The 15701-nt window shown below is 40.8% G+C and overlaps 4 protein-coding genes across 4 annotated transcripts; all 4 read right to left on the reverse strand.

The window, feature by feature from the left end:
* Window positions 1-636: 636 nt before the first annotated feature.
* LOC147491654 (uncharacterized) lies at window positions 637-1077 on the reverse strand. Its single transcript, XM_086567297.1, has one exon. The coding sequence runs from the start codon at window positions 1075-1077 to the stop codon at window positions 637-639; it is 441 nt and encodes a 146-aa protein (XP_086423423.1).
* A 201-nt stretch (window positions 1078-1278) lies between these two features.
* LOC147491655 (uncharacterized) lies at window positions 1279-2415 on the reverse strand. Its single transcript, XM_086567298.1, has one exon. It carries the CDS (start codon window positions 2413-2415, stop codon window positions 1279-1281), a length of 1137 nt encoding a protein of 378 aa, XP_086423424.1.
* Window positions 2416-3885: 1470 nt separating this feature from the next.
* Window positions 3886-4392, reverse strand: LOC147491656 (uncharacterized). Its single transcript, XM_086567299.1, has one exon. It carries the CDS (start codon window positions 4390-4392, stop codon window positions 3886-3888), a length of 507 nt encoding a protein of 168 aa, XP_086423425.1.
* Window positions 4393-10158: 5766 nt separating this feature from the next.
* LOC147491657 (bifunctional adenosine 5'-phosphosulfate phosphorylase/adenylylsulfatase HINT4-like) lies at window positions 10159-12728 on the reverse strand. The gene is made up of 6 exons (XM_086568935.1): window positions 12546-12728; window positions 12412-12458; window positions 11263-11339; window positions 11096-11159; window positions 10602-10679; window positions 10159-10510 (listed from the first exon to the last, which is right to left on the reverse strand). The coding sequence occupies exons 1-6, from the start codon at window positions 12633-12635 to the stop codon at window positions 10429-10431; spliced, it is 438 nt and encodes a 145-aa protein (XP_086425061.1). The 5' UTR covers window positions 12636-12728; the 3' UTR covers window positions 10159-10428.
* Window positions 12729-15701: the final 2973 nt, after the last annotated feature.

Here is a 15701-nt window from a genome sequence, read left to right on the forward strand (position 1 = left end):
GCTCTTACACCTATTGGGAGCACTCTATTGCCCCACGTATCTCTGACATCTCTATTCCGCGGAAGGCTCATCCCACTCCGCGACTTATCAGGCTCTTACACCTGTTGGGAGCACTTTATTGCCCCACGTGTCTCTGACATCTCTATTCCGCAGAGGGCTCATCCCACTCCGCGACTCATCAGGCTCTTACGCCTTTTGGGAGCACTCTATTGCCCCATGTGTCTCTGACATCTCTATTCCGCGGAGGGCTCATCCTACTCCGCGACTCATCAGGCTCTTACACCTGTTGGGAGCACTCTATTGCCCCACGTGTCTTTGACATCTCTATTCCGCAGAGGGCTCATCCCACTCCGCGACTCACCAGGCTCTTACACCTGTTGGGAGCACTCTATTGCCCCATGCATCTCTTCTCTCCCCGTTGGTACACGGTTTATACTCTTCCCTAAAACATTGTAGGTGAGAAACACGATTCCATTCACAAAAGTGCCGTGGTTTTATACATTTACATATAGATGTCGTCCTCTATTTTGGACTTCCTTACATTCAATGGTAAAACTTTTTTAACAGTCTTACATTCCAGGGCTTCTCTACCCGTTTACCTTCCATGGTCTGCAATTTGTAAGTTCCTGACCCTCCCTACTCTACCACGGTGTACGGCCCCTCCCAGTTAGGGCCTAGCTTCCCATCATTCTCTTTTTTTGTACTTGGGGTCACCCGACGCAGCACCAACTCCCCTATCTTGAAATGCCGTGGTCTGACCCTTTTGTTGTACTGTCTCTGTAGCCTTCTGTGATATTCCTCCAATCGGATGCGAGCTGAGTCCCTTTTCTCTTCTATCAGGTTCAAGTCCCCAGCCAATATGCGCCAATTCAACCCATCCTCCACAGCCCTGGTTCTCATTGTAGCCGCGATCATCTCTGAAGGAATCACGGCTTCCACTCCATATGCCAAAGCAAATGGTGTCTCCTGGGTGCTCATTCGTAGAGTGGTTCGGTAAGCCCAGAGCATATGGTTTAGCTCATCTACCCACGCGCCCTTCTTATCCTCCAATTTCTTTTTCAGGTTGTTCATTATCATTTTGTTGGAAGATTCCGCCTGTCCGTTGCCCTCTAGATTGTAGGGGGCTGAGAATCCTTGTTTCACTTTGTAGGCCTGTAGAAACGCTGCCACTTTAGCTCCCGTGAACTGTGTCCCATTATCTGCGATGATAGCATACGGCAACCCAAACCGACATATGATGTTCTCCCATAGAAACTTAATCACTTGCGCTTCCTTGACCTACTGCAAAGGGACGGCTTCAATCCATTTAGTAAAGTAGTCTGTGGCTGCCAGCATGTATCTCCTCTTGCTGCTTGCCATGGGCAGCGGTCCCACAATATCCATAGCCCACATGGAAAATGGCCACGGACTCGATACATTATGCAGGGGTTCGGCGGGTGCGAATATCCGTTGTGAGAACCTCTGGCACTTGTCGCACTTTTTGGTGAAATCCACCGCGTCCTTCTTCATATGGGGCCAAAAGTAACCCTGCATCAACAGCCGGTGCGTGGTGGTCCTCCTCGCCGAATGGCTCCCATAGTCACCTTTGTGCAATTCTCCCAACACCTCTGCAGCCGACCGTGGCCCTAGACACTTTAACAAGGGCCCGTTAAAGTTTTTCCGGTACAATTCACCTTCCACTAGGACGTACCTTTGGGACGTCTGTTCCAACCTTCTCTTTTCTTTCTTGTCTGTTACCTCCCTTCCTCCCAAGAAGTTTCTAATGAGATCCATCCAACACTCTCCCTCCTCAGTAACCTGATACACCTCTACTAACTCTTCTGTACTACGCTTGTCCAATCTTCCTACCCGTATCGTCCTTTCCTCTGACCCCGGCATCGCTGCCGCCACATATGCCAGCGCGTCTGCATGCCTATTCTCTCCGTGACCCAGATGAACAAATTGAATCTTCGCGAACTTTACAGACCTCTCATGCACTACCTTCAAATACTTTGCCATTCTCGGGCATCGAGCTGCGAACCCACCATTAACTTGGCAGACCACGAGATTCGAATCTGAGTACACTAGCAGTTCTTTGACCCCCAGATCCTCGACCATCCTCAATCTCGCTATCACTGCCTCATACTCTGCTTCATTACTGGATGCCACAACACCCAACTTTGTAGTTAGCTCTATTCTATGGTTATCGGGTGTAACCAACACCACCCCTATGCCACTGTTTTCGTCAGTGGCTGATCCATCCGCGAACACCCTCCATCCATTTCTCTTATCCCAAGGGTCTAGCACGTTGGGCTCCACATCTCTCTTTGGTTCCATAACCATCTCTTCTCCCCAATTGGGACCCTCAGCAGGGAACTCGCTAGAAATTCTGCCATCGCTGCGCCTTTTTGCGGTCCCACGATCATCGTATCTCATACACGCTAAGCATCACTGCCCATTTCAACATTCTCCCAGAACTCTCGACCCTTAATGCCTATTTGAGGGGTAGGTTTGTGACCACTTCGACGGAGTGAGATTCGAAGTAGGGCTTCAGCTTCAATGCCGAGAAAATTAGTGCCAGAGCATACCTTTCGATTTTGCTATCCCGCGTCTCTGCGTCCAGTAATGTTTTACTTTGAAAATACACCAGTTTCTCCATCCTGTCCACGAGGCGGACCAATACCGAACTTACCGCATACTCGGAGGCCCCCAAGTACAAGTACAACTTCTCCCCCTTTTCTGGCTGGGATAATAAAGGTGCCTTGCCCAAGTACCCCTTCAATTCCTGAAATGCCTCTTCACACTCCGCGGTCCTCAATAGTCCGTACAGCGGCCTGCATTTGTCAGATGATTTGGAAATGAACCTATTCAACGCCGCCACCCTTCCTGCCAGTCGTTGTACCTCCTTTACATTCTGCGGGGATGACATTTCCATCAAGGCTCTTATCTGCTCAGGGTTGGCCTCTATTCCTCGATGAGTCATGATGTAGCCCAAAAACTTGCCCATGGTCACTCCAAAAGTGCACTTCTCTGGATTCAACTTCAAATTATACTTCCACAATATACTGAATGTCTCCCGTAAGCCCTCCAAATGCTCCTCCTCCGACATGATTTTCTCCACCATATCATCTATGTATATCTTAAACCCTTTTTTGATCTTGCTTTCAAACATCTTCTCCCCCAATCTCTGGAACGTGGCTCCATCATTCTTCAACCCGAATGGCATCCTTGTATAGCAATATGTGCGCCTTCTACCACAAATGTTGTTTTCTCCTGATCCGGCCCATACATCGCAAGCTGGTTGATATACGCGATCCATGAATGAGAATACCTTGTACCCCGCGGTCCTATCCACCAACTCATCTACCCGTGGCATGGGGTAGCTATCTTTCGGGCACTCTCTATTCACATCCATGAAATCGACGCACATACGTACCTTGCCATTCTTTTTAGGTACCGCGACTATATTGGACAACCACTCGGTGAACTCCATCTCCCGTATTATGCCAGCTCCCTTCAACCGCAATACATCTTCGTGGATGTCCTCCATATACTTTGGTCTTATGCTCCGCATCCTCTGTCTTACCGGCTTGGCATCTTCCCTCATGTGCAACCTATGGCATGAAAATTCTGGGTCTAATCCCGTAACGTCCTCAATTGTCCAAGCAAACACATCCCTATTCTCCGAAAAAACTGTATTAACTTACTCTTCCAGTCATCCGACAGACTAGATCCTACCAATGTGAGCCTTTCTTCCTCCCCATCCCCTATATTCACCACTTCAATTTCATCTAGCATCTTTGTACCCTCCGCAGGTTCCAACTTACTCTCTGCGGAGGCACTCTGTAATTGCTATGCCTGCCTTTTCCTTGGGTGGGAACTCTCCTCTTCTATTCCGTGTACCAATCATTTCACTGTTCCCCTATGATTGTTCTTGGCCATCACCTGATCGCCGCGGACTTCATACATGCCCGTTGGAGTAGGGAACAATATCACTTGATAGTACGTAGATGGGACGACCTTCATCTCATGAATCCATCTCCTCCCCAATATAGCGTTGTATTGCGAGGCGGAATCTACCACCATGAACCGTGCGAATACTGTCACCGGTCCCGTGGTTACCGGCAACAAGAGCTCCCCTAAAGGCTCTGTCATACTTCCATTGAACCCGTATAAATTAGTGCGCGGAGACCTCAGTTGCCTAGGATCCATTCCCATTTCTTCCAAAGCTCCTTTGAACAAAAGATCCACCGCACTGCCACAATCCACTAACACTCTCTTCACCAGGTAATTGCCCATTGCCACCGTGATCACCAACACGTCCTCATGGAGGGAGTCCACTGCCCGTAAATCTGCCTTGCTGAAGGTGATCGTGTCTTTGTCCTCGGTTGACCTCCCTTTTGGTCGTGGCATATCAATCCTGTCATTGATTTGTTGGATGCTCGCGATCCTTCTTACCCTGTCTGTATGTGCATTGTGACTTAGTACCTCTCCACTGAAGATCACATGTATAGTCCCCAATAACTGATCCTGTCGCGGCAAGCGCTCATCATTCTACGCATCCCTCACAAACTCCTTCATCTGGCCCTTCTCCACCAATCTCTGAACCATCCACTTCAAAGCGTAACAGTCATCAGTCTCATGGTTTCGCATCTGGTGATATGCGCAGAAAGGTTTATCCGGCAGTTCTATTAGTGTGTTCCGTGGACCTTCATACCCCCGCAAGTTTTTAATCAAAAGCAATATTTCTCTCAACGGTCTATTCAGTGGCGTCACCTCTGTCTCCCGATATGGCTTCCTTTCTCTATTCTCCCGTCGAATCCCTTCCCATACTCTCTCAACCCTCGGGGGGTAACCGCGATACCCCTCTGCTTCCCTTCTCCGAGGCCCCTTCCCTGCGATGCTCCCTATCTCTCTCTCTAAGGACAAAATAGCTTTCCCTGATCTCTTCGATACAATGTCCTCATACCTAATGTATTTCTCTACCCGCGGATATAGTTTGTGCAATGTTGCAATCTCATTCTTTGTGACCGACTGGTGCACTCCCGTCCCTGGACGCAACCCTCGCTCAAATGCGATAACCGCGGTCCTCTCATCCAAATTCTCGACCTTCAACGTCTCAGCTTTGAACCGACATAAATACTCTCTCGCTGTCTCTGCTGACCTTTGTCTCACGTTGAACAAGGCCGCGATGTCCACCGCACGCTTTTTCTGTTGTATGAAATGATCCACAAAGGCCTGTTCCAACTCTTGGAAATTCTTTATGCTCCCCGCCGGTAACCGATAGTACCAATCCGATGCCCCACCTTTCAAACTTGCCGGGAACATCATGCATTGCAATCCATCATACCGCTACTCCTGCCATAACGACATCTGTTGCCTGAAATGGTGGATATGGTCCGCTGGGTCTCCTTTTCCATCGTATCTCTCGAATCGAGGTTGATTAAAGCAGGGCCCAAAATATCGCCGAGATATCGGATATCTCGCCCGATATATCTCGATAAATTGGTACACCGATATCGATTTTTCCGAGATATATCCACCGAATATTGAACCCCTTTTTTTCCGAGATATATCGAATTTCGATATGAAAGTTTATATCGCCCGAGATAATCGATAAGTGATAATCGATATATATCGGTTGACTTTTTGACCAATTGTTAATAATTTAATATTGAAATTTCGAAATATCTATATATCCGGAGATATATCAAAGAGATCCGAGATATCCGAGATATATCGGTGAGATATCCGATATTTTAGAAACTTTGATTTGGTCACCAAAGAACCGAGATATCCGATATATCTCGGTTTTTGGGTACACCGATATATTAACCGATATCGAAATTTTGGGCCTTGGATTAAAGTGCTTTGGGACCTCCGAAGCCCAAATGCCGTCCGCCAAAGGGTTGCGGTTTAGCCCCGCCACCACCTGACTAGCCGCTCCTCCGCGACTTTTCCCCTTCTGCTGGTTCGCTTCTTTGTCCTTGTCTATCATCTCTTGCACCTGTTCAATTGTCAAGCCGACCACTGGATTTTCCACGAGGTTTGGCTCCTCTTCTTCCTCCTCAGAGCTATCATTTGCCTCTCCGCCTGCACCTTCTCCTTCTCTGTCCCTCTCTCTTCTCAACCCGTCGTTCTCCTCTCTTAGTCTCCCAATCTCTTCCCTCATAAGCCGTGTCTCCTCCGTCTCCAGATCCTCTCTCCTACCTTCTTCTTCGTCAATCACCGCCTCTGGTGTCGATTCCTGCACTGCCACGATCTCTTCGGTCTGCCTACTTGTTTCTTCGGTGCCATCTCTACTTTGCCTTTGTTTTGTCCCCACATATGGCGCCAAATGTATTGACCTAAAAACCCTACTGATCTATCGATGAGAAAATGTTGGACTTACAACCCTCCTCCTCCTCTCACTGTGCGGCCTCCTTTTTTTCTCTTCCCATCTCCTTCTCTTTATACATGTTTCTTCTCACTTCCTGACCGTCCAGCTGTCCTCCCATCCGACTGATCCCCTTCCTGCCGTACACTTGCCATGTCTGGGATCTAGGGTTTTTCGGCTAGAATCGCATACTTCCCGGTTTATATTATGAAGATTCACCCCACTCGCTGTCCCGCTGACCTGGTCCTTTCCCTGACTCGGTTCCTATGCTCCTGCTCTATCATATTACTCTGACTCCCGCATAACATCTGCTGACCTGACATCCTTTTCATAATTGGGCCTATACAATTTCCCTTAGCATACTCTGACTTTTCAATTACCACAACCACATTAACTTGTTTTCCTCTAGCGGTTGCCCAACCAATTGCCTCGCCACGTGTATGAAAGACCTAAACACATAAAAGACAACAACTATTATTAATACACTAATAAAATTATATTTAGGAAAAAAAATGAAATTAATGCCTACTCCATTATACCTCTTCCATAGTAAAAATTTATGTTGTATCACTTAAAATCGGTTGACAAATCACGTCATTCGAGTTTGTAGAGGATCGGTTCTCGGATAGCGGCAAAGGATTGTACATATAGAATAAAACAATAGTCTAAAACAATTTGTGTTATGAGGGATTTCAAAGTCACAAAAAAAAATGAACTTCCCACTAAATTTAGTCCAAACGACCAGCTACATCGGCCAATAGGGTTCCTAAACGACCCATTCATGTAGTTCCATAGAGGGTCCAAACGACCCAGCCATGTAGTTCCATAGAGGGACCAAACGACCCGGCCATGTAGTTCCATAGAGGGACCAAACGACCCAGTCATGTAGTTCCATAGAGTCCCCAAACGACCTAGAGGTGTCATTTGGGCTCAGGTTCTAAATGTTGTTGATTCATTCATTCAAGTGTTTTGCATTCATTCATTCATTCAATCAATCAAGTGTTTTGTATTCATTTTAATCAATGCTCTTTTATAGATTCATTCATTCATTAATTCAATCAATCAAGTATTTTGTATTCATTCTAATCAAGTGTTACATCATTATTTACATTTGCTTGTCTTTGTCGTCGACGATTTCTCGACATCTCATTTGCTCGACTAGTTGCATCTTATATTTCTTCAACTTCTTCACCTTCACCTTCAACATTTTGTGCCACTTCTTCACTTTCAATATTTCTTCTATTTTCTCCTTCTCTAATTTGTTGTTGCACCTCAAGCATTACCTCAAATGCTTCTTCTTCATCTTTGTGTTCCATTTTGGATTTTGATTGGGTATTCTATGTAGAGAAACTTGAGTATTCTATGTAAGGAGTAAGGATTTTGATGGAAAAAAGGAGTAAGGAGTAAATGATAAACTTGAGTATTTTATGTAAAGATATTTGAAAATTTGATATATTTCGAATAATTGAGTGAAATATGTTTGTAAACCCTAAACCCCAAACTAGTTTATTATTCACAATTGGAAAAAAAAAATGGAAAATAACAAGTTTAGATATAAAACAAATTATTATTTTAGATTTGGATAATTGAGTGAAATATATTTGAAATTAAAATATTTTTATGTCGGTACGAAATTTGTAAACCCCGAACCCTAAACCCTAAACCCCAAACTAGTTTATGATTCACAATTTGAAAAAGAAAATGGAAAATAACAAGTTTAGATATAAAACAAATTATTATTTCAAATAATTAAGTGAAATATGTTAGTACAAAATTTGTAAACCCTAAACCCTAAACCCCAAACCCCCAAACTAGTTTATGATTCACAATTTGAAAAAGAAAATAAAAAATAACAAGTTTAAAACAAATTATTATTTCGAATAATTAAGTGAAATATGTTGGTACAAAATTTATAAACTTTGAATACTAAACCCTAAACCCCAAACTAGTTTATGATTCACAATTGAAAAAAAATATGAAAAATAACATGAAAAATAACAAGTTTAGATATAAAACAAACTATTATTTTAGATTTTGAATTGACATATTTGATTACATTATTTTAGATTTTGAATTGGCATATTTGATTACATGATTTTGAATTGGCATATTTGATTACATTATTTTAGATTTTGGCATGTTTGATTACATGTTTTAACTTGGTTATATAGATACTATGTCATAACAGATAAATAGTGAAAAGTGCATGTAATTGTGTTGGTGCAACTAATTGTGTTGTTCCTAACCCAATTTTTTAAATCGGATTTCAATTTTGCTAATTCAATTGGGATGTGTTGATAATTGATCATTACTAATTCAATTTTGCAGATCATTGTTTAAATAAATTATTGTATAATTATAATCGATTAATGATTTTGTATTATAAGAAAAGTGTTCGGTGTTTATGTATAAGAAAAGTGTAATTGGTATTTATGTAATCAATTTTTATTGGTTAATCGGATTAATCATTGGTTAATCAGAAATTTCCTTGGTTAATCGGGCTAATCAATTATTTTAGTCCAAACGACTCACACTGGTTGCCCCATAATAGCCCCAAACGACCCGGACATACCGCTTGCATGTGATACCAAACGATATATTCAAGTCGTTTGAGTGTACACTCAAACGATATGGTGGTACCATTTAAGTGTACACTCAAACAGCACACTCAGACCGTTCCATGGAGATTCCAGGAGCCAATTCTCAAACGACAAACTCATACCGCGTGGATGTACGTATACTAGAACGATATAATCAAGCCGTTTGAGTGTATACTAGAACAATGTGGTGGTACCGTTTGAGTGTATACTCAAACGACATGGCGGTATTGCTTGAGTGTATACACCTACGACATGGTGAGACCGTTTGAGTGTACACTCAAACGACTCGGAGGTTTCGTTATGGCGAGACCTGTTGAATTGGTTGTTGGGCCTGGGTTTTGATGGCAAACTTGTAAATTTTTTTTTTTTTTGGGAGTTGCCCAATCCAATTTGATGAGTGCCCAATTAAACTATCTTGTTTTATTTCTTATTCTTTTGACCCATAACCAGCCAGCACAGCGTAACCAAGTACAAGGGTGGAGCAATAGTGGCCCTTTGAATCTTCTCATTTAATTCCCCATAACCATGAAACCACGTCTCCATTTCAACTTTATTGAGAACTTAACGTGGATCCCAAACAACTGTTGCACCATACTTGTCTATATATATCACTTTAGAGTTGATCTTACACTTCAACACAAGTCCAATTACATCTTTGAGCACTCAAAGCACTCAACGCATTCTACTTTCTTAGTTTCTTCACATCTTTTTTCATACACAATGACTTCAGCCTCTGCTTATGTGCAATCCACCTTGTCGGTCCCAACATGTGTCGGTTGGACAAGCGGGAGAAATGTGTTTACTCCTACACTGCATTTTCCATGATATGCCAGCAAAAGAATAATAGCTTGCGAGTGCAGTGCATGAGTTTTATGGCTTCCTTGGTACCCTTGATTAAGGGCATCGGTGTCGAATCGAAATCCAACGGTGTGATCGATGACATCTGACGCAGAGATGTGGAACGGTTGATTTGCTATGTTGGGTTTGGTTGCCTTGGTGTTCACTGAATTTGTGAAGGGTGGTGCCCTTGTGTAGATATTGTAACATTTCTTTGGTGATACAAGTGTAAATGCCAGAGAGGGTGTATTATTTGGTTACCGATAGTAAATAAAAAAAAATTGCTTTTAGCTTTAGAGTATGTAGACTTACAAGGATGAAGCTGCTTGGCGTTTAAGAACTGCTCCCAAAACTGAACATAGCATCAAACCAGAAAACTTGAAAAATGATATCTATAAGTTACAGAATTCCATGTTTATTACAATCCCAATCCTTCCAGGGAAGCATATGATTCTCAATTTATAAACTGCACAGCTACACTTAATTAGCACAACAGTTGGGATGGGTTTACGTCTGATGTAATTGATTCTTAAATATAAAGAATTTGGGATTCGAACCGGGGGATGGGTTTACATCTGATGTAATTGATTCTTAAATATAAAGAATTTGGGATTCAAACCGGGTGCAGATAAAATCTTATGGCTTTATCTTCTCCAACAACTTCTCGGCCTCAATAAACCCAAGAGGCCCCATGGACATGTATTTTAAATGCTTCCATCTGGTCAATTATCGAGAGAGTTAAAGCAAGGAGTAGTATATAACAGGTATGCTGCATACTCTAGCAGTCTAGTTACATCAAGAAAACCTACCTTGGTGAGAAGGGAAGTGCCAAGCAGTGGAGATGAAGATGGTTAACACTATTGAATGGAGGCTGATGAAATCCAAATCTGCACAACAGAAAACAGAGAACCTAAAGCATGAGTAACATTTACATGCTAGTTTCCAAACTCGATGACTTCGTCTTAAAGGACCAACACGCAAGTTCCTCGGCTCTCAATCTTTTGGTATGTGAGAAATAGAAGACATAGAGTCGTAAAACAGGCTAACAAAAGAAAGGAACTAGATACAGAGCACACTCACAGTTAAGAGTACCCCAACTCCCAACTAAACCAAATGAGATTATGCTACATAAATAATAAAAGAGAAATGAGGACTGTTAAGCACTCAACAACTCTCAATGGGACCGAGGCTGGCACAACTGCTCCTTGATGAAGTTCCACACAATGCAAGGGTAAATAGCAACTGAAAGGCATCAATGATCAATCACATCAATCAAATAAGTTTTCACAATAAAGGTTAATACCTGTACTTGGATTCAGGTGCATCTCTATGTATTAGACTTTGCCCCACACTCAGCATGTGACTCACTGCGAATCGGTCAAGGAATAGGATTAATCAAACTCTGATGAAATTTACAGGAATCAAAGCTTTCAATAATTCAGTTCGACCCTCACTAAGACCAGGAACTACCAAGATTATAATCTTCAGTTCTCCTTTGAAGGTCTTTGACTGTTGAAATGTGTTCCACAGGTATTACCAGGTAGTGCCTATCAGTTTGTTGAAATTGAAATGAACAAGATAGAACTTTGGGAATCAGTATAGAGTTCATTCCATTAGCAGGAAACAGATAAATTATGGGACCTATAAATCTCTAAAAGACTAGTTCAGTTATACACAATTCTGGTATTCTTATTGTGTTACTTAATCCGGTATCAAGTATTATAATGTTAGTAAGAGATGGAAGCTAGTAGAGAGAGGTTCTTAAGGTATGAGCGGGGAGATAGAAGATAGGGAAGCTGCGTTTTTCAAAAGGTAGCATCCTCTAAACTCTTTGAAGACTTTAGACCACTGATATAATAAGGCTTTTATATCAAATGTCGTAATTAGTAGATAAATTGAATCCAAGTTGTATCAACATGCTTAGTTATAGTGGGAAAAAAGTACACAGAAAAATAGATGTTAAAAATAACATAAATATATGAGGATTTCAAAGAAGAGGTATGTGACGTTTTGATAGATGTAGTCGGTGGAGAGATCTGAGTTGTCTAAATAGTCTCTTTTTTAAACGTTATATCAAGTATGAAGTTCACTCCAAACTGCACTTTCTAGCAAAATCTAGCTAGGGGTTTGGCGTTGGACGGAACTTGAATGACTGGAAATCAGTTTGCTTGAAAAAACAACTACAAACAGGTAGAGGAAATAGACAAATCTGACAAGAATAACAAAGGTATCTTCTATATAAAGTCCTTCTACCTAGCCCTCGCTTGATTGTCCTTGAGAACATTCCTAATTGTATCCATCCACCCAGCTTACTACATCCCCTGTAACTTTACCCACTTTCCGTACAACTCATTGTAAAGCATACAACCATTATACACATGCTCCCATATTGATTTATAAAGCTGAAATGCTCATCTCAACTAATCTAATAATTTCCGTTCTACGATCCAAATACATCCTAATAAATTGATGTCCTAATGTTTCAATTCCAAATCCTTGCTTTCATTCTCCATTGGCATTGCATGTGTTAGCTTATATATATATATTGACACAAACTAAATGACTTATTAAGATGCACATTTATACTAATAAAAAAATTACTAGAAATTTAAAAATGACCTGAACGCAGCAGGCTTAATATCTTGAAACGCAACAACTTTATCATCCTGCAAAGGAAGGAAGAGAGAAAACATTTTATTGAAACAACTAGGCCGGGAACAAAAAGGAGATGGGTAGGTGGGGAATAACTTAACTGTGTGGAGAAGATGAGTTGAAGTGGATGAACGAGCTATTTGACAAAACAAACAAGCGCTTCCTCCTCCTACTACTCCCACTCCTGCCATTTTTAGCTCAAGACTGGAAACTTGGAAAGTGAATAACACATTCGTTATTTACCAGGGTGGAAATGATAGCCCATATCGAGCCGTTTGGGCTCCAGCCCATGTAGTTTGCTATTACTCATTTTAAGTATTCGATTCATGACTCATGGTAATAAATAAATAAATAAATAATATCTACCACTTTCTATCCATCATCGTGACCCCATCACATGTTTTTTTCAACCTCTTCGAAATCATTTGATTTTGTTTTATATCTATTCAAATAGTGATTGTTAATTACTTTTTTATTATAAGTGTTTTTTAAATTAGGAATATTTTCTCGACATTTTACCCTGATGTGACTCCATGCTAATTATATGAATTATGTTTATTTTTATAAACTAAAACTTATATATAGTTCTAAAACCTATAGTAAATTGTTAACATTAATATGCTTTTGTGGTTAAACAAAATGTGCTCTCTCTCTCAACGCGTTTTGGTTTTTAGGAGACTTCTAAAAAAAAATTCCCAATTATTAGGGATTAGGCTGGAATGTTGGATTGTTTATGTAATTGGTTTAATATATCAAATAGACTTCAATTAATATTTGTCTATTTCCTTTTTAGTGCTATAAAAGATTTTGAACATATGTTAATCTTTTTTTTTTTTTTTTTTTTTTTTTTTTTAATCACCATGGAGACAACATTCAAACTTCGCATGGACCAATATTCCAAACACCACCAAGTTTCAACAAACCAACAAATACTTTCACACAAGGACAAGGACAAAGTACCTATAACAATCAGAACAGAGCATTGGTTCCATCCCAATTTAACAAGAACTATCAAAACCAACCTATCAACAACCAAAGAGACCTAGTCCCTGTTACACCATCAACTAGTGTCTAAACAGATAAGCCCACCGAAATAATGTTATTTGTCATGCAACAACAAACCCAAATCCTAGCATCCATGCAACAATCTCTGAACTTGTTAACCTAAGATAAAACCTAGAAAGGTTTGTTCCCAGGTCAAGCTATTCCTAATCATAAACCAACAAACACAACATTTGAAGCAACAAGTGATGTGAACGAAGCTGGAGCGCTAAAAACTCTTTCTTAATCATCCCATCTACGAGGATTGAATCCTCATTTCCGATGTATTCCTTTCCTTTAAGGGGATACATCAATAAGGTGACTGGACCTCTCCACTTGGAGGGTGTGGTTGTAAGTGCCGGAGCCTTAATCCACAGTATATCTCGCATATTCTTTGTAAAACACTTTTTACTCGTCGTTAGAGTAAGTGTGAACCTATGGAGCGAGTATACAATTTTTATTTTCTTTATTTTACACTTCTTTTTCAAAAATGTTTGATTTCTTTGTGCTATTAATGATAGATTCTCGATACATCAATAGTTAAGTAATTTTTCAAAATGGCCAATGGATTTTACACAGACCAACCCCTAGAACTATGCAATCTAGGGCTGGTTTGAAATCAGCTTTGCTTACTAAGGATCGCCTATATCGAGAGCTATTCTCCGGTCGGGACATTCCATGTCTTCTAAGTAAATCCCCAACTCGCTGTAGAATTTGAAGTTAAATGTCTGTCTAAATTGGGTTCGCCCAGAGTCCATTAATTTAAAAGTTGTCTAAGAATATCTGTTATGATTTGTTTTAAAGTAGTAACATATAGAATCACAACTTTTGAGTACGAATTTCTTAAAACATCTCTCTATAGTTTTCAAAACTAGACAATATAAAAAATAAAAGTTATACATCCGGAGTAACCAAAATGATACCGGATTAACGTATAATTTTATCTTCTTGACAAAACCTCTATATGGATAGAGATATATTTTGAATGAGAAAACAAACCAAAAAATAAAATAAAAAAATAAAAAATAGACGAGACGTCTTCAAATGAGAATTAAACAAATGGAGTAGCCCAGAGTAATACTATTCTCTGTTCAATTTTATCTTTTTGCATTTAATTACCTCTCTATTTTGTCTCAAGAATCTGACGTTAAAAGATTCAAAAAATTTCAAAAATTTCCTTTCTTAAAGATCTTTCCCTTCTCGTTTAAATCTTTTCCCCTTCTAAATCTCTCTCGTTTCTAAAAAAAAATTCAAAAATGTCTTCTGTAGCAAACAAAAACCCTCCACCTAATAACAAGACTAGATGGATCAGTTTTAATGATCGTGTGCAAGCACTTCCTAGAGAACTGCAGCTTAAGATTTGTACACATATACTGAAAATCATTCCTGGTTTAGGTAAAAGTTCATACTCACGTAAGAGACGAGCTAAGAGAGAAGGCTGGTGCTCGAATTGTCAAACATCAACTTTCCCCCGTCTTCAACCTCATAACAATTCAGTTTTTATGGTTTTCATGTGCCAGCCACCTACTCATCGAGCACAACTGAAGAGAGTAATCCAGCCATCTGGTTGGGATTGACTCAAGTTTTCAAAAACTTCCAAGTCTTGGGGATTTGAATTTAAACGACTCACCTTTTTAAAATTTCCTTACAGTTCCTGTACAGTTCTTTCCATCATCTATTTATCATCTACCATTGTATGTGAGTGTATCCTATACCGTTACGTTGCATTTTTTATGCTGATCGTTTTGGTACCTCACGGGTCAAGATCGGGCGAGTAACAAAGCATGGATCGGCTCTTGAAGTTGGCAAGGCACTGAGGACAAGATTGGAATTTCGATTCAATTGGGCTTGGGCCAAAAAATTTAATCTCTTAAAAAAGGCACGTGATCTCCCCTTCCTTTCTTCTCCACCCCAAAATTTCCCAACCCTAGCCGCCCCACTTAGCTAGCGCTCGCCCCTACTCTACTCGCGATCGCAACCTCACCCCGACACACCACCATTCAATTTTTTTCACAACCTTCTCTATTTTCAACCCTCATTCCAACTCAAAACCCCATTTTTTCAAATCCTTACTTTAAATGGCTCGAATTCTCAAAATCGTGCCGGAGCAAAATTTTCAAGACCTTTTCTATTTCGACCGTTTTGAAGTGCACTTCGTTTGAGATCCAAAGAAGAGGATGGGAACCTTTGGTTTTGTTGGAAGATGCGGTATATTC

The sequence above is a fragment of the Coptis chinensis genome, chromosome 6, assembly GCF_015680905.1.
Source record: "Coptis chinensis isolate HL-2020 chromosome 6, ASM1568090v1, whole genome shotgun sequence".
Classification (NCBI taxonomy): domain Eukaryota; kingdom Viridiplantae; phylum Streptophyta; class Magnoliopsida; order Ranunculales; family Ranunculaceae; genus Coptis; species Coptis chinensis.